We start from the raw sequence: 24,575 nt of genomic DNA, 5'->3' as shown, positions 1-24,575 counted from the left end.
TACGTAGTATATTATTATTAGTCTGTGATAATATTGATAAATTGATAAATTATTGAAATTGTCAAAAATTTCAATAATTTCTCTTTTTCATATTTTTAATAAGAAAAAAATGGACTAGATCCTATAAAGGAAGAAGATGGCTATTGGTTATTTTTATAAAATAAAGTTGTTCAATTTATTTATTAAAATATTATAATAGTAGCCGTCATTCGCGCTTTTCGATAGCCTTGTGTATAGTACTATAGCACAGGTACTATAGTGAACTATAGTGTTACCGGTCTCAATACAACTGTGACGCGTCACGACTCACGAGTCATCACTCGACTCGCGAATAGGATTACGATTCGTATTTCGTATTCGGTAATCGCTGGTATTTCATTTTCAAGCAGTCCTATCTTGAATGCGGAAAGGGTTTGTTGTGCTCCTCTAAAAGTTTTGTTACGTGTTAAAGTACGTAAATAATATTGTTATGAAAGTGTTTTAAATTAAATTTTAATCACAGAAAAGTTTTGAGAGTGATAATAGTAGTTACAAAATTAACGTGCAGATAATACAAGTGAAATTTTAAGATATAAAAGTTTATTAGATTATTCAACATGACTTTTACTGAAGTGATATTTTTGTGGTTAACAACATTTCTCATATTTAATCGTATTGGTAAGTAAATAACAACAATCCACTTCTAATTTCCATAATTCCTAAGGAAAGTGTTTCTTAAATAATTATTATGATTCTTCATTTTCAAATATAATATTTATATATTGATACATACATAATAATTTCTTGTTGACCTTGAAAGGTATATAAATAAATGTGCAGTTTACAATGTTAATGTACATTACATACACATTGCAAGTTATTATAAATAATTATACATAGATCGCAAACAATAATCTTACAAGTTTTAGCTAGGCATTTATTAATTTACAATAATTTGTCGATGAAGAGTATAAAAGGTACAAAAGTAAAGGTTTCACAAAATAATATGAAGTCAAGTAAGTACCTAGATAGTCTCATCTAGTCTTACTTCATTAGGTACCTATTTAGTCGATTTTTTAAGCGAGTTTTCGAATTAGGCTGGGAAGTGGGATAGTGATACCTAAGATAACAATGGTAAAATACCTAACTACCTACCTAATACCGTATAATATTGCACGCCTCATAGGCGAAGCGTTGAGGTGGGTACTACTGTCACTTCGCGCAAAACATCTGATTTTTCAAACTTAAAATGTCTTTATGTATCATACATTGCACTTGTAAGATAATACATACACACACATATTAAGAAAAAACACTATTTTTAACGTTCATGATATTTTTGATGTCATTTTTGTTATTTAAACTAGTTAAAAAACAGTTTAAAAAAGTTCTGTCTTGGACGTCCGTGTGTCTGTATGTGCGGATCCTTTTTCTTGTTAACACGATAGCGACCGAAATACTTTACTAATCGAGTCTTTTTTTTTCCTCTTACGCTTGAGTATGCTCAGGAATAGAACCCTTTCATTTTGCAGGGTCTGATTCGATGTGGTTTAATTGTTATTAAATAAACAAAAATAATAATTAATAAATATTTATTAAAAAAAAAAATATGAGGCGTGCACTTTTGGATTTTCCAAATTATTTTAATTTCAAACAAATATTAATGTAGGTACTGAAAAACTATGGAATACTAGATTTCCGCCCACGGCTTCGCCCGCGTTTTCAAAGGAAAGCTCGCATAGTTCCCGTTCCCGTGGGATTTCCGGGATAAAACCTATCCTATGTGTTAATCCAAGTTATTCTCTATATGTGTACTAAATTTCATTGTAATCGGTTTAGTAGAATTGGCGTGAAAGAGTAACAAACACACACACACACACACACACATCCTCGCAAACTTTCGCATTTATCCATACATACGTAGTATATTATTATTAGTCTGTGTCCATACTAATATTATAAATGCGAAAGTAACTCTGTCTGTCTGTCTGTTACTCAATCACGCCTAAACTACTGAACCAATTTGCATGAAATTTGGTATTAGGAGATATTTTGATACCCGAGAAAGGACATAGGCTACCTTTTGTTGCGAAATATGTATCACGGGCGAAGTCGGGGCGGACCTCTAGTTTATAATATGTATGTATATGTATTACTAGGATAGTAGGATGTAGGCACTCGAAAATATAAGCATAACTTCAAAAATCAAAATAATACCGTCTACATATATTTATGAACAAATTGCAGCTGCGCCCCGCGGTTTTACCAGCGCACGTGAAAGAGTTTTTCTTTTAAATCCATAGGTATGTTCCTGTGGGAATATCCGTATTAGAAATAGCTAATAAGTTACTCCTTATAACAAAAGTTATATATCTTTTGGTGAAAGTCCTGTCAAAATCGGTCCAGCCGTTCCTCAGATTTCGGTTATTTCACTGATATTAAAAACAGACACTCCAATTTATTATTTGTATAGATACAATACTCAATACTCAGTTTTCATCAAATCCAACACCAAATCTAAATCAGATCTTTGCCACGCTCTCTCCGACATGTCAAAGAATAACTGTAGCGATTTTCAAAACTACTATAGCGAATTATTTCCGATAATTTTATCTACTAATTTTCTCGGACTACAATACGATGCACGAATTATTATATTGCAATGTTTATAGTTTTGGGTATGAGGCAGTCATTCCATTTCGCATTTTATGGCTCTCAAGAGACTGGCTTGACTGTTTCCGATTAAACCGATCGGTAAACAAAATACAATTGGAAGGGTAATGTTTAAAATACATTTTACATATTATTTATATAATATGTATGTACACATTAGCCTCATTTAAATAGACTTTACTTGAAGTAAAATAATTAAAAAAGTCGTCACAGAACTCGGTGATTAGAACATTAACTTATTTAAATGTTTTAACTTTTAAGTAATCAACTGAAATGGATTATAAATAAACCTTAATAATTCAAGTGTATACCTATTTGTAAAGTTCTAACGCCTTACCTAACCCAATCAATTAATACCTACCAAAGCTAAATATTATTCAGGTCGATCAGCAGTGTCGCGAAAGTGTAACAAATAGACACGTCTGGTTCAGGTAAAGGAAAATTGTATTGAAGTGCACTGCAGCTAAACTTAGGACCTTTCATCTAAACTGTTTCCATTGCTTAGCTATTTGAAAAAGTAACCAAAATTATTACCTATCTTGAAAATGCTTTATAATCTAGCGTCGCATATCTTCATAATGAAAATTAATAGAGCGTATAAATTAATAAGAAAATGGAGATAAACAATGGGCTGAACCGTTAATGTCAAAGGTGATAATGTCGCGATTTCCTTGCAAAAGTTCGGATGAAGTCAGCGGTCCGTACAAAAAGTTATCCCACGACTGAAATGACAAATGACTGCGCATAGACATCAGTGAAATGGGCGATTTGCTTCGCGATCATTCCCAGTTTTCTGTCTCAGCTGTTCACTTGGGAGTTACTTTTATTGAGATAGGATCATGATACATTGTTCGTTTTCATCATGTTCTCGTTTTTGTGCTCGACGTACATTTTTCAAGTGTAAGGAAAATAATGGCCAGAATAAGGCTAAGGAATAAGGATTGATCCATAAGAATAACAGACAACAGATAATAGTTAAACGCTTTATGCATTCGACAATTTAAAAACGACTAGGTAGTTAAATTTATGAATTTATCATTTTAAAATTAAATAAATAATTTATAATAAGGACTTTCCTATGCCATATCACGACCTACCTCAAAATACCTATAAATTATTTTTTGTAATCTACATACCTATTTAGATATGCTATGATAGAGCCATAGACTAATATATATATTTATTAGTCCATGATAGAGCGGAGATCTCCCCTGAGTATATGTATATGTTCTGTGATGGAGATTGTATGAATGTTTTTGATGAATGAAAATTAGAGCTAACTTGGTGATTTTTTTTTATCGAGTAAATTTTAATATTTTATGTTTTTGATTAAACAGAATCGTTGAACATATCATCTAGTTTGATATATATATTTTATTTTTTAGATTTGGTCTTGCATATTACACGTATCATCTAATAGAAGATTGGTTATTTTGCTTTATGCGCCCCCTTAAATTAATATAACGATCGTAAGCACGGATAATATAATAATACTAGATCGTAATCAAGTACAAAATATTGGATCAAATTATTGCCTATAAAATATTTTTTCGTATTTATAACAATGAAATACCTTACAGGCTTACTTAATTGTTTTCTATCGTTTACTAACTAGCAAAATGTTCATTGTTTTTGATTGGTAACGAAATTAATAACTATAAAAAGTTATTAATTTTTGATGGTTACCTATCTTAATCTCGAATTTAAATATTCCAAATATCATAATCCCGAAATGCTTGGATCCCTCGATTAAGACGTTCCCTCTTCCCCCGGATCCCTCTTTAAAAAATACAAGATGATACAAAAATCCATAATTAATACATAATAATATATTATAGTTAGGTATGAATTTTTGAACATTATACTGTTTATTATCCTCTAGAGCAAATAAAGTTAATAGTTGACTTGACAAGGTGTGCAAGAATTATTTCGCCTTGGATCCAATTATGTAAATATTACTAGCTATTAAAATGGCCGAGACGCAATATATTTTTTGTCATATTCCTAATAGACTCTGTTATTTTAGTAAATTAAACAATAAAAGTATGTAAAGTACATTGTACTTTCATAATACATAATAAACATGTATATTCTAATATTGCAAACGTTAACTCTTAAAACTTTATTGTCTAATGATGATCTTTATTTTACAAAATGATACTGAAAAACTCAACGTTCCAAAAGTGATTCTAGAAGAAGGCTAATTGATTTAATAAAAGTTTCAATTTAAAAACTAATTTCATCTAATGCAATATCAAAATAAATAAAGATATTTCATCTATGGAGACTCAGGAAATAAACACACGTTTATTCACTGGTTTTATCTTATCTAATCAAGCTTCTATCTTGTTTTTAGCGATGCTTCTCGTCAGTGCGGAATCCCATAAGTAATAGCAAATTTTATCAATGGAAAATATTTAGTATGACGAAAATGATAAAAAATTACATTGACATACTTTTGTCCATATCTTATTAAACCGCAAATAAAGGTAATATCAACTAATTATTGTACTCATACAAATAATACTCAATACGTTCCGACTTACGCATCTGAAAAAAGTTAATTTAATAATTTAAAAAATCTCGACATTTTTGAAGACTACTTATAAGAAGAAAATATCTACCCATCCCATACCCATACCCATCTATTATCTGTTTTCTATGAAAAAGTTATAATTAAAAAAAGTAGGTTAACGCTAAATATTTTTTATTTCGATATAGAGACCACGAGAGTTTTGGTGGCAAGAGAAATGTTGAGATTTATTTGTGCTTTTCTGTATCTGTAGAACGAACGTATTGAATGTGTATCTAACAAAGTCCATTTTTGTTATTGGCCAAATTGTCTAGTATGTCATCATACTATTCTGAGCTTCTAGATAAGTTCAGGTCTGTGGTTCAGGTCTTACGATAGCTCTTAATATTTTCTGTCCCGATTGAAATTAATCAATCCACATATCCGGGTGCATGATGGTCTGATTCCTGGCCACAAATCTTGGAAGTTGAATTGAACTTTTGAGTAATTGTAGCGCATAATGGAAATCGGTAAAAATCCAATAAAAGTGGTTCCTAGTAATTAGGTAGAGAAACACAAAGTTTGCCTATAACAGTATACAGCGTAAACTTAATTATAAGAATAACTAATCTGTGCTCTTACTTTTATGGCTCTATATATTTCTGAAATACCTAATTTTGCGCGTAGAGGACGGTCACCGAAGAATTTATCTATTCCTTTACTTAGCATTTCAGGAATGAGAAAAGCTTATCTTGCTGAGCTCCTTTAAATGTAATATTAGAATCGTTAGCATTAATCGTGAATAAACTCTCAGATTAATTTGAAAGTAAACTAGAAAACCCCCAGGATAGAAAATGAAATGCGTTTATGATGACATTTTTAGGAAAAATGGTGAGGCAGTAAGCAAAAGTAGGCATCACTTATGAGTTAAACATCAAAAATTTAGATTTATCTAATGCATCACTATAATAAATATTTTGTGAATGACTATCTTGGGATCTGAAGAGTATGAATTCAGAGTTTTGTTAATCTGTATTTTTTTTATTGTATTTTAATAGAGACCTAATTGCTTGAACGGAGAACTGATTTTAAGGCCAAAATGCAGTGGTTAATTTAATTCTCCCATTTATTACGTATGTAAATGTATCATTACCAATTTATTTCACATGCTCAACAAATTTGTAATGAAACAATATAATATGCGATTTCGGTTTGGTGTTGAGGGATTAAACCCCACCGTAATTTAAAGCTTAGCATCCGACATGTTACCGCGAACTGTTAGCGACTTATGCCCCATTTATTATTCTCATTTGACTTTTAATGCTTGTTACGGCTGGATTATTATGGTAATACTGAATTACTGATAATGTTTGCAATGAACGGGATTCACGCTTTAAATATTAAAACCGATAGCAGCGAGTGTGTGTTAATGTAATCGTTGGCCAATTATTATAATCACGCACAGTTCATAATACTATAGACGATCATCATCATCATCAGCCCATATACGTTCCCACTGCTGGGACACGGGCCTCCTATGAGGGTACAGGCCATAATCCACCACGCTGGCCAAGTGCGTGTTGGCGGATGACACATGTCGTCGAACTTTTGATTCTTCGACATGTCGGTTTCCTCACGATGTTTTCCTTCACCGTTCGAGCAGTGGTGATGTTACAACATGCGCAGATAAATTGAAAAATCAATTTATTTCCTGCGCGCTCGCCTGGTCTCGAACCCCGGACTTATCGATTCGAAGTCCGAGGTCTCACCACTGAGCCACCACTGCACTCTCTATAGACGATAGTAAGTTTTAATTCGGTACGGTAAATCTCGTGAGTGTTTTATTATTGGTACTTGTTTTGATGGAAGTCATTTTCAGCCTTCAGACGCGAGTAAAAATAACTCATAACGTCATTACTACTAGACCGGGAGATACTGACACAAAATTTCGAGTCATTTGTAACAGGATGGCGGTTCTACAGGGGTCTTAGTACGCAATGATAAAAAGAAAAATGATGGTGTGATCGCTGGTATCGGTGGTTTAGTCGCGTGGGCGTTAGCCGAACTCGTCGGAAAAATAGCGAAAGTCAAACGATTTGTAACACAAAAATTTTAGTATTTACCGATAGCCCATAAAAAAGAAGTAGGCGGTAGTGTCATGCCATACTTTTCCGGTGTGACTTACAGCCCGCCATACCGACGCGAATATGTTGATTTAAATAAAACAATTATTCAACCATTTGTACCAGGCTAACTTTTGCACAGGTAACCATCGTCGTGCAGCCATTTACGAAAATCGCCATGCCATACTTTTCGGACGATTCCAAATGGTCGCCATACCGCCGAAAATCTGCAAAAAAAATTTATTTCGCCAAACTTTTTGTACCAGTATTGCATTTGGATTTTTGGAGAATATTTGATAAAATGTGACCATTATTATATTTGCCATACTTCTAGTAGGGGGAAAAAGTGCTGTCATACTTGAAAAATTAATTTAGTATTAATTTATATAAGTGAAGATTTCCAACACCTAGATCTTTGAAATTTTGTATTTATATTCTTTGATCCTCAAACTTCCAAGAAAAATAAGTGCCATACTGTTACAAATCGTTTGACTTTCGCTATTTTCCGACGAGTTCGACTAACGCCCACGCGACTAAGCCGCCGGTACCAGCGTTCACACCATCATTTTTCTTTTTGTCATTGCGTACTAAGAACCCTGTAGAACCGCCATCCTGTTACAAATGACTCGAAATTTTGTGTCAGTATCTCCCGGTCTATACGTTTTGAATTCATATTTAAATTTTAAACCGTGCACTGAGCTACTCGTAAACAACACATGCTTGCACTAATAATAAAAAGGTCAACAATCAATCTACTGTTCGCTCATTTGTAGGAAAAATTTACTTCCTATGGTATCCGATCAATTCAATCAATCGATGCATACAGATGTTTCTTAAATTGGTCTTTGATATACGACGCTAAATGTGTAATGGTTGACGTATTCGCAACGCACACACACAAGCCAAAATATCATACGATATGAATTAGCCAATGAGATGGAGCGACGCTGTGGGCTCGCCACCCCACCACCATCGGAATGCATGGTTAGAATGGCACCGGTAAAAATAAACTCGTTCAACAGGACACACATGATGCGAGTTTGAGGCCATTACTAAGAATTAGTTATCAGCTCGTTGATAGTAAAACATATGGTATTCCATTTCATTCCGTTCAATTAGAGTGGAAGCAATATTACGTGTTGTAAGAGTACGGCGATTGATTTAGAAGAAAGAGAGTATGTTACGGTACGATTCCGTTCAATAAAAATCTCGCTTGAATTTTTCCAATCGCGAGCAAACATGATTGCTCGTGGAGACCACGTGATTACATGTATAGTGATATTATGTTTCGATTGTGAACGGCCGCGGCGGCGCGCGATCTCGTACGACGCAATCGAGATAACGAAGTTTAACATAATATAAGCACATGAACAAACAGTGGAAGTAATGGTGATTCAAGGATATTATACATCATCGATCTTTTATACCTAATTAATTATATTTTATATGAAAATTTTATGTAAACAGTCTGGTCAACTGAGTAAACGTGGAATAAAAAGATTTTACATAATGGAAAGTCACTTTTTCCGAGGGTAACCTTTCCTGCTTCATATGAGGGTCTTCGTTGTAATATAAATGCTAATAAGCTATTAGCGGCAGAATTACGAAACACCGAAAACTTGTTTTTAAAAACATGTGTGGGAATGCTGTTCATGTATTTTTTACTTTTCTCTAGGTTACTTAAAATGCCTTGGAGCGTAGCGATTTTTTTTTCTTATTTACATTTTGAAAACATTGGGGTTCGCTTTCAACCAAGAGGCTCACGGGGTATGAAATACAGAGTGTCCCACCGTGTGTATTATAAGCTCAATGGAGTTTATAGTTTTCCATACGCTGAGTACGTAAAAAATACTTATAAAATTCCAGATGCATTTTTTTTCAAATATGTAGATGAATTCTTAAAACTCTTTGAGTACAACAAGCAACCACCCCAACTGTGCCACCCGCACGTGAGCTATCGTTTAAGTATTTTTTACGTGATCAGTGTATGCAAAACTATACAAGTTCCTTCGCGCCTAGTATACCGATAGTGGGTCACCCCGTATACTTTACATAATTAGACTACAAGCTATTTTCAGACTTACCAACTACACATTAAAGCAACCCCTAAAATCGGTCAAGCTATATCGGAGGAGTTTCTTTACACTGTGGACCCAAGAGGCAAGACCAATACGGAAATTAGGTGTAATGTCAATTTATGATCCACGTATTTGTGATCCAATTGTACCCACGGATTCAGACTTAATTCAAAACATAGGTACGTTTAACAAATACAACGTGCAATATGAGTAGGTACTATTGACGTATTGATTAATTAATTATTAAACAATAGAGTAGAGACGCATAGTACTAGAAGTAATAAATCTCCCTAAAATGTGATAATTTATACCCGGAGAGCTCAATCCGAATATTACGTTGATGGGAGTTTGATATACCCAAATGTCTATCTCAGACGGAATTCTGTTTGTCTATGTGCGGTATTTCATTAGTTCTAGTTTGCAGACTATTGTCTTAGCTTACCAGTTACCGAGTACCAACATCTTATTGGTTAAGACGTTATTTATGTTACGACATATCCTGAGATAGAGATCATCCTTGAAATATATGTATTTCAAAAAATTATATATAATTTTTTGAAATACATATGCATAATTTTGAGATGGACCTTAGATTTTTCCTTTTTCTACAAGATTTTTGTGAGTCAATCATGATTTGGATAAAAAAAATATTTAGATAATCATTCTGTTTTCATTTGCACTTAGAATATAGATAATATAACTTAACGACTGAAGATAATAATATGAAGCCACCCAACAAAAAGAAATCCCTGTCTTTATTTTTTCTTCCGGTATATCTGATACAGATCGCTTGAAACATTTAATTAAAGCTTTTGTTCTTGTATTTTATATGACGTATCGTGCTTTTTCTATTAACGTGATTCCTCATTACGATTGTTACAGGTGCTACTAAGGAACACTGCAATAAAGAAGAGGACTTACTACAAAGGTGTTCCATGGCGCTACCTGTGTTAAGTTCCCCAGAAATATCTTTTGCACTCACACGAGAAGAATTGGATAAAAGTTGTGTGTAAGTACCTACGTAGTGAATATGAGTTTAGTGACTTGATATATTCAGGGTTACATAAATTAGAAGTAGTGTGGCTGTTTAATTTGCTAACATATTTTGATAGGCAGAGCTCTTATTTCATACGAACCCTTTACGTGAATTGTGAATTTTCTTTGTTTTTCTGTCTATCGAATCATACTAATGAGTTATTGTTATTGCAAAATAATTTAACATTTAATGATTTTAAAATTATTAAAATCTAAATTTTTGATACCCATTGATAGTTACTAGACATTCGGATAACGTACCTACCTTCTCGTAATATCCACAATAATGACAATAAAAATGAGTAAGTATTAATAAGAACCCCGGATCAAACAAAAATTTTAATTTAAAACTTTAAATATCATAATATCAAGTGCAAGGATTTTATAACTTCACCTAACTGCACTCCAGTATCACGGCCAATTTACGGTTCAGTCATTTACCAAGAAGTTTGGTATGCAGAATAACTTTTGCTAAGACTGCGATGTCAGCAGCACTCGTAGTAACTCTAGCGGAATGGCCCCACGCAGCTCATCTTAATTTAGTCTTCTTGTTTGTGGTAAATAGCAATTTGGAACTAATGGCTCGACCCTTCAACTTTAGCGCTAAATCGAGCAGAATGATCAATGAGCTAGATAGCCAATACAAACTCAAAATCTTCAGCGGAAGTTGGGTTCAATTTGAAGTACGGTCGATATTTAATACATGGATTCGTATGCTTCCTGGGTGAACTTTTGGTTACTTATCGTTTAAAAGTGTGGAACGTGATTTTCATACGAAATAGCCAAGTGAATCTGAAATCTAAATTCATCACATCCTGAGACCGAGAGGTTTGGATGTTAAATTTTAATTGAGCTAATTTTTGATTTGAAACATTAATGATAGAAATAAGCTTTAAGTGAAACCAAAGAGAGCCTAACAGATTGTATTGCCTAAGAGGTTGTATGTAATTTTGACAGATATTCAACCACCTCAACAACGGTCAAATTAATTGACTCTTTCTCTAATTAACACGTTTTTAAGTAATATGAGTTAACTAAAAGTTTATAAGTGCTCCGTTTCCTGCTGGCCACGATAATAATTATTGACAAAAGACTACTAACGTTAACAAGAAACTTTCTGAAAGATAAACTTTGCATACTAACACCGTTAAAGTTTTTTAAGTGACTTGCATTCTTAATTTGTACGTATATACTATGACTGTATGTAGCTCTTGGTATTATGAATTGTATTCGTTATGAATAGAAATTGAGTTCATAAATGTATAATAATTTTTACTTGTGATTATTCACTTTCTTCCCAACGTAATGTTTTCTGACGAAAGTATGTGAAAGTACTAGTTTTTAAAAAGTAAAAGGATTATTATAACATGATACGATTAACAGCATCAATGAAAACATATGTAAACAGAACGCATCTTGTCAACTAAATAATAATAATCAACTCCAAATTTCGTTACAGAGAACTCCGAGCTGGGATCAAATGCATAGACAACTACACAGAAGTATGCATGGAGAAGAGTAAGCAAGTGATGTTCAGGCGAATATACGCTGGTATCACCGAAGTGGTACAAGAACTATGTACCCGTGGAAGCTACCAGGACGAGTACCTGAAGCATGCGGATTGTGTGAAGAAAGTCAGGCCCGAGTATGAAACGTGCAGCAGAAACTATGAAGGAACGCTCACAGCTCTCACGAATCATCAGAAAAGTGATCAGTATGAAACAGATGTTGACAGTCAGGGAGATTACTTGAGAACTGTCTGCTGGTGAGTGTAGTTAGATAAATATATTAAAATTTTTGATTAGGACACACCAAAGGAAGTACGTGGGAGGTAATGTTTTACAAAAACACACAAGAAGATTTTTTAGATAGGTACAATTATGAATAAAGATATCATGAAATGGCAAAAGTCAAAACATTTTTGTAGATATCTTGTTCGTCTGCTATTTCAGAAGCTGTCAAGTAATGACTCTTATTGAGAGCACTCAAGGCAGATGGATGATTAAATAATTTAGACACAACTTGTAATTTTGAATGAACTCCAAACTTCTACGTAAAATTTATTGAAAATTCCAAGATGAATCCATTTTGATAACTTTAATTTTACAGTCAATTAATATTCAGTCTAATATGACCACAAAAGAGCTTTAACTATTCTAAATGTATCGAGTACAATCTCTGCAAAATTAAATTTGCATTGCTTAATAACGTTTTCAGTTCATAACTAGCAGCTGTTTAGTATTCCTCATGAGTACCATTAAAAGAGTCTCTTAAAGATTTTTTCCGGTACAATTGTGATTCATGAAAATCAGTCACGTTCGGCAACTAATTTTAACAGGAGTCTATAAAATTCAATCCGGATACTGATATGGGATATTATTTTGAATGGATATCGCAGGACTTATACGTCGCCGGCCACGGGCACAATGAAAATATAAATATACTAGCGGTCCGCCCCGGCTTCGCCCGTGGTACATATTTACGTTTTCTCTACATAAAAACCATCCTCGTACTTCAAGGAATAAAATAAAAAAAGAATTATCGAAATCAGTTCAGCCGTTCTCGAGTTATGCGCTTACCAACACATTTTGCGATTCATTTTTATATATAAGATACAGAACCACTTCCTGTAAAAATTGCAGAGCGAAACGCATAGCGAATTGTATGATTGGACAATGCGGCCATTTAAAAACGTTTAAATGGAATATTGAATGGTGGAATCTGAATGCTAATTCTGCGTTTTGCGCCGGATTTGAAATGTGTTTGGCAGCGAAAAATTAAATTACGTTTTTCATTCGTGCGACACGCAAAATACGATTCTTGATAGATTTGTAATATCGCTGATAACTAAATCCAAACTATTTAAGTTAAGATGTATTGATGTTTCAATTCCTCGTACTAATTTCCTGGTGTAATTGAGATTATTTTCTGTAATTTTATATAGCCTGTAGCTTGTCATGGATCTTGAAATGATCGATGTGACTTGGTACGTCTTTAATTAATGCAATCTGAATTTGCAGCTCATTCCAAGAATACCTGCTGTGTTCAGAGAGAACGGTTCAGAGGTCGTGTGGTGATGAAGCAGCCTTGTTCACTAGTGCATTCCTTAAACGGATGGCTTCTAATATTATTAAGGTTTGTATTTAATTATCAACATTATATTTTTATGTCTGGTTTGATCATTCAACTCAATGCCTGTCTGTGTAAAAAGAGTTACGGATTTTTGTAAGATCGTAGTTTGTATATTTTTCTTTTATTTACCTACCAATATTTTAAGGGTGTTTGAGCTTTATATTAGTGTGTATTTTTAAACCACTTAAATCTATGACACTGAATTGTTTTAGAAAATATATATTATATCTAACACTCCCAAAATTGAACATATTAACACGATGTATTATTCCACAGAATTTTTGTTTGGATTATCGGGGGCAGGAATGCGGCTTGGCAGACAAAGCAACGTCGAATCAACTCAATATAATCCTAATCGCTGTTACTATTTTAGCAACTATACTTCCTCATATTCATATATCACTAGTCCCCGCGTAATCCAATCGACTACGTGTAGTAGGATCGAATTTTTAATTACACTTACTTCATAGTTGTAATTAGTGTGGGAACTTTCTTGCGAAGCGACGATGCAATGTGCAGTGAGGTGTAAATAATTAATGTAGGAATTCACTCAGGTCATATATTTTGCTCGACGGCTAGCAGTGGTTGTGTTTGTTACGTATGTTGTATGGATGATATAGTTTAGTTATGATTAGCTCATGTTACCTGCTAATTTTAAGATTAGTGCATTGAGGTTTGTATAGATAAACTATTTTGTTTTTATTTTTTTATAATTTTTAAACGTCTCGCTTTCTGTTCATAGCTTGTTTTGAATAAGTATGTAAACAGTTATTTATTTTTTACGTCAGGCAACTATTTTTTTATTTTTTAATTGTTCTGGCAACCTAGTTTATTTATAACAATAGATTTAAAAAATGTAGTCCGTATATCTTAAGAATTATTTCATATTTCATAAAATCCCGTAATAAACTGTCTTGCAAGTATAAAAATATTTTTTGCAATATGGTTTTAATTCCACAATAATAAACTAAAATGCGCTAATATTTATTTGTAAAATGTCTTAGTTACTGTTAGCTTTATAACTCAAGTGTTTAGATTTATTATATTATTTTTAAATAACATGGAGTCGTCGAATATTTTACACCAAAGACTGCGAATGGAATTCGTGAAGGCATTTAGAGAAGGTTTTATTATTCATAATGTTATGTTCCTAATAGTGTAACATATGAATACACTTTGCCATGTATCCCTTCAAATAATTCGAATATAATCATGTTATAAACATATTATGTATTAATGTTAGACATTCGAAATAAAGTAAAATGCATACAAAAAGATAAAATGTTAAATTACTTATGTAACAATATTCTGTAACAATGTAAAGTCTGTTACAATAATTATTCGATATGATAATGTATTATCAACCATTGTTGAATTACATTGAAATTTTTACTTTAAATTATGTTTTATTTTTTAAATTACACACACAAGGAACATTTTATTTAAAAAATTCGATAAAGATATTATTTATTTAGTCCATCAAATAAATTATATCAAACTATATTATGTGAATTATATTTGCAGCTATCGTTGAATTAAGATAAATTATAATTAACTAATATTGTAAACTATTTTAATCGTAAATATTATAGGTATATAAGCTCAATTATCATTTTTAAAGACATTTGCTGTGTTATTGCTACCGTTAATTTATTATGAACTTGTATGATTTGTTCATGATTTCCATAGTTAATTATGTACCTACGAACGTTACGAAATATTATGTTACTTAGCTCAGAACTTCCTGTGATAGTTTGATGAAATTAATAGAAATAAGTTGATATTATTTGCTATTAAAATATGTTAAGATTTTTTCAATTGTTTTATTTATCCTTCTTTTATCGTATCTTTCAGTGATTCCCATCGACTTTTCTGATTTTTAAGTTTTGCGGTAAAGTTTCTACAAAAGCAATGAACTTTACAACTTACAATAATTAATAGACTTTAAATCGGGGTTCGGTTTATATTCACACTAAAATATTATCTTTAAAATCTTCTATGGCATTAACTACATATTTTGGTATCACTTCCTTATTCATTAGTGTTACTGTTCCATTAGAAATTCTTCAATAGCAGTCGAAAGTTTTGAACAGTTTCAGATAGTTACTTATTATATGTTCTTGCGACTGTATTAGATAGGTATGGTTTAGTAAACTGTTTGCTTTTTGCTTATTCTGGCACCTCACTTCGGTAAGAAGGGAGGCACTAGAACATTGAACTTTTTCCTAAATGAAGATAATTATATATTAATAATATAAAATTATATATGCATATGTAACACAGACACTGTTTAATTAGTAAAGTTTGTTTTACTAGGGATAATGTCTGTATTTAGATACATATTCTTTTGTATAACGTAAACGTTGCCCATAGCGTGCCACAAGTACTTATACCTAAACTAAAAAAGTATCGGTACAACTCGTGTCTAGTTTATGATTTATTCATGCGTCGCTTATTTATCACTATCAAGGGTCGTTATGACTTCTAAACTAAGTTTTGTTAACAGCACCCACGGCGTAAGTTAATACTTTGATCATGCAACGCGATTTACTTTCGTATTTTACAAATGTTTTCAAATGTCTATCTATATCCAAATGTTGACTACATTTCGCGGGGTGAATAATTGTTGTATGCTTTTACTATCTAGGTACATATTATTATAATATATAATTTTTCAATTAATTTAAGTTATAAGTACCATAAATCTTGTGTCCGGGGTATAAAGTACGGAATATGCTTTATTCCAATTTTATATTGTCTTACTTTGTCACGTACCGAAAATTGCTGAAAAATATGAAATTATGGCCTCTAACGGTCACCATGTTGAAGTAAGTGTGTCTTGATAGCTTTATAACCAATATATTATAAGAGTCTCTTTGCTATACTTACCCAAATCACATTATGATAGGTAGGTAGTCATGGAGAAATATACCTGTCAATATACTAAGAAAAGGTTCCTTACATGGCTAATATACATAAAATTGAAATATTATAACAGCCTATCTACCTACACAGATACTTGATAAAATTATAAAGTCTGTTTAGATCTTCCCTAGTTATTGAACAAAATAAATGTTGTTCAGCAATCAGGATGCTCGTAGGTATAAATAGTAATGACTGTTTTCTCGATCTGACTACGAAAATACAAGAATCAATACATTTTATTTGTAATCTTAAAGCGTTCCAAGACAAATTCGGGCTGTTATCTTGCTGATATGTATTTGCATGCTGTAACCTGTGTGTCTACGACCAAAACTTAGTACTTGTTAATTTTGTATTCTACGTTCCATATAATGCCAATAATAGGTAGAGATAAGTTACACTTGCATTTTTGCGTTAGGTTTAAAAATTAATTTCATTTTTTAATGTATATAACTACTTAGTTATATGGGAGTTTTTATATTTATTTGAATAAATTATAACAACTCTGTCACCATCTAATAACTTAACGTTAATTTCCTGAAGGCGTTAAAAAATGACCAAATTCTAATAACATAAAAAGTTCCGCTTAAAATCTTCGTTCAGTCTACGAATTGATCACTTCTACAGATAAATCAGTATCGAGTTCTAATGAAAGACTATTATTCTCGGCTCGATTGGAACGAGTACTCCGTAAATGACTCGAGACTTGCATAAGAACGGTTCCATCGTCGTAGAAGAATTGTCCTCTCGTTTAGAAACAAAATTTATTTCGAAGTGAAAAGTTTTAATTGATGCCGCAGTGCTATTTCGTTTCGTAATTTGTAACTTATTTATCTTTAGAACAATCATAACGTTTTCATTGCCTACGTATTGCTTATCTGTGGTAATAATTTTAATGGTACACAATAACATAAGATGTACAACATTACACATTAAACACTTATATTATAGTTCGTTTCAGTTTGCGTCGTTCAATGTGATGTTTAGTAGAAAACTTCACAAATCATTTTAACTATTAAAAATCATCAGGCGCTATAGATCTCACAGGATACTACACAATATGTTAATTTTTATGCGTGTATCGACCGTCTAATAAATATTTTTTCATTTAATTTATCAGCTTTATTTTACCTATTCAAATATTTAATCACAAAATACTGAATCATATCCCACCGTTTACTGTTTTGCATAACACCTACTTAAATGTAAAGCAATTGAATTTCAAGTAAATACATATGCATAACTGCAGTCGACTTAAACCAAAGTTCCACAGTTGGATTGTTAAACTCAAAGGCTAATTGAACACTCAAATTAGGAGCTACAAAGGAAGCGACCTGTGATTTGTTGTATGGATTGGATTACACGTTGACTATCGAGTAGTGATCTTGTTTCCATTGGTAACCTCAGTCCATAGAATTGGCTTCGGGCTGGTTGAGTTAAGGTGAGAGGGTTCAGTGAGGAAGACTGTTGTCTTTCGTAATACGTTCGTTAAATATTATTCGTGAGGCTTCTGTTTTCTAAATAAATTTGATAGTTGCTATAGAAATTATCAGTCGCTTTATACGAAGCTGACTTTTCCATATTGGCAATCAAAATTTTTTGAATAAATTAAGCTTAGGCAAATTGAACACGCATAAAAGATATTACGCTTTGTTTTTTTTTTGAGAAGTTCGTTAGTCCACTAATAATATGGAGTATTATATGCAAAGAGATTAGAAAAATATTTTTTTGGAATCATCGATAAAAAGTATACCTACCTAACGTTTGCCGTATCGTAATAACTAATAATCTCTCTAGTAAATAAGATAGATTACATATACATTCATTATTTTGGTAATTTTGCGACAATTTCATTTGAAATGAGTATCTAAGCTGAATATTTTTTTTTTGTAGATCTGTTTATATTGCTAAAAGTTAGTTTTATAGTTTATTTTTAATCTATTAATAATAATAAATTAAAGATATGGATATTGGATAAGCGTCCCATAATAAACTGGATTGTTGTCTAAATAGCATTCAGAAATATCAAGTTGTTTGAAGATTTTTTTCAATTTTTTTAACATAAGGAACAGGCAAAATCGATCAGTTGTGAACGGGTCAAATTCACTGAAGCGCTGCTACAGCCTACGGTTTGAGTTTGACTGAAGAGGCTGAAATTTTGAGGAGGTTCAAATTTTGATTCACGAGTGAATAAATTCTCGTCTTTTCGTTGTTTTGTAAATAAAATTAATAGTACTTGTATTCAACGAGTAAATAATTCAGAATAAAATTTTCGTATCTATAAATACAACACTAATTAGTAATGCCACAGTATTTCAATATTATTTCCATTGTAATACTGTGGTAATGCTATGATAATTTTATAACTTTATTGCATGATTACTCGCGTTATTATACCCAGTAACCCACCGTCGAATTCTTTAGGTTTTTCACGCTATTATTATGTATATTTAAAGACTTTAATTCTATTTTTCCTTGCCTTCCTTGCGTTGTGGGTTCAGGGTTCGATTCCCACCCAGGGCAAATATTAATGTGATGATGATGATCTGTGTCTGGGTGCTAATTATCTAAATAAGTATTTATTTAAAATGATAATATATGTATGTTTATCAGCCATCTGGTTTCCATAACACAAGCGAAAGCTTAGTATGGGAATTGGGATCAGATCGTGCCGTGTGAAAATTGTCCAAAAAATATTTTATTTTGACGCAATTTAAGATACAAATCAACACTGTAAAGAAGTGCACGAGCGAAACAGATAAACCAATCAGTCCAATTCAACTGTTAGCTTTTTGGCAAGTGATATTTTTATTCAGGATTAAATCTTTTCCCTTTGCATTTTCACTGTTGCAGAATTGGAGCACGACCGTAATAATTGATTGGATTATACCTTTCATCGGGCCGGCTTGCTACGTGATCCCTATACATGATTGCTGGATGCGACTGAATTTATTTAGTAACTGTGACAATAAAACGTATTATCTGCTTCATACGATTGTATTCTCATGCATCGCAAAAGCTTCATTTATGGCAATATTGTTTTATCATTAATTTTTTTATAAAATATACACTTTCCCGTAAAGAAGTTTTATCTCTGAAACAGTTGCTTAAAGCTTATCAACATTTTGCCCTCAAGGCTCAAAGATAAATCAGAAACGTTTATTTAAATATAAATTAAAACTACGTAGTTATCCCGACCGGAAATTACTTTATAGGTAGGTATACTTTTAAAATTTTTGTGATATAATGAATTGTTGCCAGTTCAATTCAAAGATATAATTAATTTATAATTAGTGCCCAATTTAGTGCGAAGAGATAAATAATCTACGATTTTTCTTTGGAAAGCATTCAGAAATGTATGGCAAAGATGATAACATAATAAGAGGACTTAAAGTTTATTTTTGGTATGGCGGGATATTTTAAAATAAAACTTTTGCGAGTACGAACTAATTTTAACGTAAAACAAAAAGTTTGGTTTCAATGCCTGGGTTAATCGTAACTTTTTCTGGTTCGTGAAATTGGACGTTACGAAAAATAGTTTGATTTTTCTATGTTAGGTTTGTAAAGAAGATGAAAATAATGCTATGGAAATATTTCTGTGCTACCTAATCCTGTTTAGTATTTCTTATTTTAGACATGCACCATGGGTAATATATTGTAGCGTCATAATAAATATCTTTAAGAGGAATATTTTTTATTTAAAACTAGTACAATGGCAAATAAGTCTTGGTATTTTTGGGGTAGATCGTCATGGCCAAGAAGTCAAGAAAAAAATGAGGCAATAAATAAATAATAGGTAATTATAACGTGGGTTACGTATATTGCCAGCCTATAGGATTGAGTAGGTAGTCGGTTGCTCGAAGCTTTGTACGTATCTCATGCTTGTGAGTTGTGCGTGAATAATCATTTCAAAGAGAAGCTGTGCTTGATTGTGCGAGTCGTCCATTTTACTTTGATCATCAGCGGGATTCAGGACTTTACACTCATATGCGATGTCGATGTTATTAACACACTTTTCTTCGATGCTTGATGAATTCTTGCTAACTTATAGTAGATTATTTTATACAAAGATTTCTATAAACTATAGGTATTTAATAAAAACATAAATCATGATGCTATTGTAAGACATGTTGCCGAAAATGTTTTTTTTAAATTTTATTTTTGCTGGAAGATTTAGTTACTAACTAGACGCCGCATTAAGTTGAAAGGTTGGTTTATTAAATTTACATAGGCAAGTACAAAAGAAAGTGAAGCGCTTTTATATCTTGAAGCTCTAACCCTAACGTATTAACTATTAGCATTGTGCGTATTCGTGTTGTAAAAAATAGAAAGTCACTGTACGTACGTTTATCGTTACTACAGCTAACATACGGACGTGCTAAGCCTCGCAACTGAGCAATAAATATCGGCAAGCTCTGACTAATGGCGTCAGTTTTGCTTCCTCGACGTTGCTTAATTTTATGGCTGAAACTGAAAATTTACATGAGATCATTGCTGGACAATACAATTGAGTGATTTCAAAATAATTTTGTTCCAACGATTTATGGTGTGTCAAACCTGTGTGCGGTCTCTAAAATACATAGAGTCTGATATGTAACTCAATCTCTTCAGTTAGGAAATAAATCTATTACTAATAATTGTTGATTAGAAAGTATGGATAAACAGCTAACATATGGATAACAAGCTTCGTGGCACTGATAAAAACATTCAATACTATATTTAACACATCATAATATTATTTATAAGCATAAAATTAATGAGATCTCTACCGTGTCTCTACGACGTAGCAACGTACATTTCAACTAGTAAGTTCACGATAGGCTATCCGTAATACTCATATTTAATAATATAAGATAAAAGATAATCGCTTTAGCATTGACAAGTAATTGGTATTGAATAAACTCGCAATTTCGCAAAACATTAACAGGTAAAAAATTGATAAATTGGATTGCTCCGCACGATGCATAACGTAACTAACGTCATTTTACAATTTTCAGTTTCATAAGAAATTGTTTTCGAAAATTCCTTTCGTAGTGGAATGACATCCAAGTGATATAATCTTTTCGACAGTTTCTTTAATTTTACAAAATTACTTTATGTCTACTAAAACGCTAAAGTTTGTATGGATGTATAATATGTTTGTTACTCTTTCATATATTTATTTAAGATTCGTAAAAATTTGATGTAAATTACCCAGATAATAGTCTGGATAAGCACATAGGCTACATTTTGCCAGAGTACCACGCGAGCGAAGCCGCGTGCTCCAGCTCGTACAACAATAAAATACGTTTTTTAAACGATTAGATGATACAATATATATTATGTTTACAAACCCTAATTCTCCACAATAAAATACCATATTTGTAACAAATCCGCTCAAATCTTTTCTTCGCAAATAAAACTGTTGTGTTCACTGGTGTGATTATAAGCATCATAGGGGTTTATTTAAATCTGACGTACTCTCGCGACTAACACTTCTTGTGGACTAAGCCGATTATTAAATAAATGTTTGTATTTACTTCGTTGAAACACTTTTCATATTTTTTATTAACGAATAACGATTAGATTGTATTGTGTTGAAAATTATTTCGTATAAAACCTTAGAAATGAAAATGAATTTCGGCACATAAAGAGTTACAATTTATTTTTAAGACTCTAGGCACAATAATATATACAAGTACTTTATACTAAGGTATTATCACTGGAGAATTATACTTAATTATTAATAAAAGTCCAAATGGACACAACACTAAATTGATAATATATCAAATATAATTCTTCATAATATTACGACTCTATTTATTACACATGTCTACTATCGAGCAAGAGCCACTCTTCAAAGAAAACTATAACAAGAACATTGTTTCTTATGAAACCACTCGACTACATGATATTATTGAATCTGAGTGCGCGTTGCAAGTTGTGTATTCAAGATCTTTCATTGCCTAAGTTTCAGGAGCTATACGGCGAGGATTGCCAATAAAGGCAAGGCTTGAGATGCTGCATCCGCCGTGAGTTTCATAAGCGTTTGAGACGCTGCTAATCCAACATTTCATAGTTAATTAACATTTAATGCGATGTGAATTGGCTTATTAGTTAAGTGAATTTAGAGATGCAAATAGATTGAATTCAGGTTTGGCATGAATAAAGAAACGTTGTTCGTTAAAGATACTCAAAATGAATTTATGTTTTGTCAGTTGCCGCGTATAATGTGGTCAATTGAAAAAATAAAAAAGTTATCTATGCATTTTAATAGGTTCTAAATTTATTGTTTTATCAAAATTTCAGCCTGCCAGTTTTATAATTTCCAAAATTTTATTTATAATATCATATCCTTCTGAACCAACACAGTAAGCTCTCTCAATTTCGAAAGTAAATTATTTTTGATGACCGTGTACATAGTTTATTCTGAATCCGTCTATCTGGCTCATGAGCGATGAAGAACTAATATATTGGACTGTTTTTGTGATAACGATAAATAATCACGTAATTAAACGTAACAATAATCTTGTTATTGTCTAGTCTATAATAGTAGGTACTTTGAAAGAGCTTGGATGAATACGTCTATACTAAATCAATGTTTTTGTTCAATAAACACGTTTGATCCGGCATGGGCACGTGGATAAATGAGGTTTAATAATACAAGACTCTTGAAAAATAATAATATTTCATACTCATAGAGTGTTATTGTGGCGTTAAAAAATTATAATTTTGTTATTATGTGTGAAATATTATCGCTATTGATAGAAACATTCGAAGTATATAAAATTTAAAGAACGGTAATTACTTTGGTGGGTTTCAGCACTGCAGGCAACCTCACCCCAATTATGATTAAACTAGCCCTTCTAACGATATTTGTTTATAATCAAATTATCCTATTATCTAAGCAGAGTTTATACAAAGTGACTAGATAACATAATTCAATTAGATTGTTGTCCATTAATCAGGAAGGTGTCGTGACCGGCGTCCCGTCTTCCCGGCCGCTTTGACAAATACCTTAATATTGCGTTCCAACCTTGATGTATCGTATTTTGGGTATATTTATTGATATATTTTACTTGTAGAACAATTTATATGGAGAATATTGTTGATGTTAGGCATGTTTCCAAAAACGAAAGTGATTATCAATTCGACTGTATTTTTTTTTTGGTCCGAATTAGGCTGTCGCTGGAAATTGTCTCTACTTATTTTATGTTATTTAATAATACTTCTCATACTATCTTTACCTTTGTTCTGGTTTCTACACTAGTAGATAGTTTACAGTAGCTGTTCGCGTAGGTACAGTGCAACAAGCTGTAAAAGTGCAAATCTAAGGACTAAATTAATGATAGGCAAGGAAGAAGGAAATAATGATCAGATTTCCGTTATAAATATACAGCCCACATTACTTTAGTTTTCTAGTCACGTTTAACAAAATTAATAAGGTACTGAAATTTTGTTTTTCTTCACTTCTTTATATCACCAGTTAAAATTTAATGAATAAATGATTATGTTAATATCATGCAGAGTTTTTACAAAAAGGTATCTACGCCTGACTTACGCAAATGGTGAAACGATAATTTTATTTACGTACAGAGGGTTTCGACAAGTTTTCTTTTAATAATAAATTATCTGTAACTTGTCAGTAATTATTGTACTATTAATACAAATGTAATTATAGAGAAAAAAAATATAACTTGGACTATTACTATTATTGAAATTTTTACAAAATTTGTATTTTATCAGTGTTTTACTTTTAAATTCTAATTATTTGTTTTTGTAAATTACAATAGTTTATTTCTTTTTAAAACAGTTAAAAAAATAGAGCCCAGCAGATTCTTTTTGGACATCTTTTTACTCTTATATGCGGAACCTTAAAAAGGTCAATTAACATGTTAATAAGAGCCGAGTGTATAAAATCCATTTCATTTAAATGTTGAAGTATGATTTACATGATATATTCATATTCAGAAGAATGATCCTTTACCTACCCTTTTAATTTTACGGGCGACCTGACTGATCGTTTTCGTAAATATTTAATGATAAAATTTTGTATTTTGGATAATATTCTTGTTTGCTGGAAGGTTATTTACTAAATAACAGCATTTCAACTTTCAAGATATTCATAATATTTTTAAAATG

The 24,575-nt window shown here is 32.0% G+C and overlaps 1 protein-coding gene across 1 annotated transcript; it reads left to right on the top strand.

Annotated features, from left to right (window-relative positions):
* The first annotated feature begins 353 nt into the window (after positions 1 to 353).
* LOC149486590 (uncharacterized) lies at positions 354 to 15,345 on the top strand. Its single transcript, XM_089698210.1, has 5 exons — positions 354 to 657; positions 10,248 to 10,374; positions 11,860 to 12,165; positions 13,421 to 13,535; positions 13,809 to 15,345. The coding sequence occupies exons 1-5, from the start codon at positions 597 to 599 to the stop codon at positions 13,947 to 13,949; spliced, it is 750 nt and encodes a 249-aa protein (XP_089554336.1). The 5' UTR covers positions 354 to 596; the 3' UTR covers positions 13,950 to 15,345.
* The last annotated feature ends 9,230 nt before the right edge of the window (positions 15,346 to 24,575 follow it).

The sequence above is a fragment of the Colias philodice genome, chromosome 8, assembly GCF_061535455.1.
Source record: "Colias philodice isolate Cphi_HAF_F1 chromosome 8, ilColPhil1 Martin Lab GWU primary, whole genome shotgun sequence".
Lineage (NCBI taxonomy): Eukaryota > Metazoa > Arthropoda > Insecta > Lepidoptera > Pieridae > Colias > Colias philodice.
This window is presented reverse-complemented; position numbering and strand designations above follow the sequence as displayed.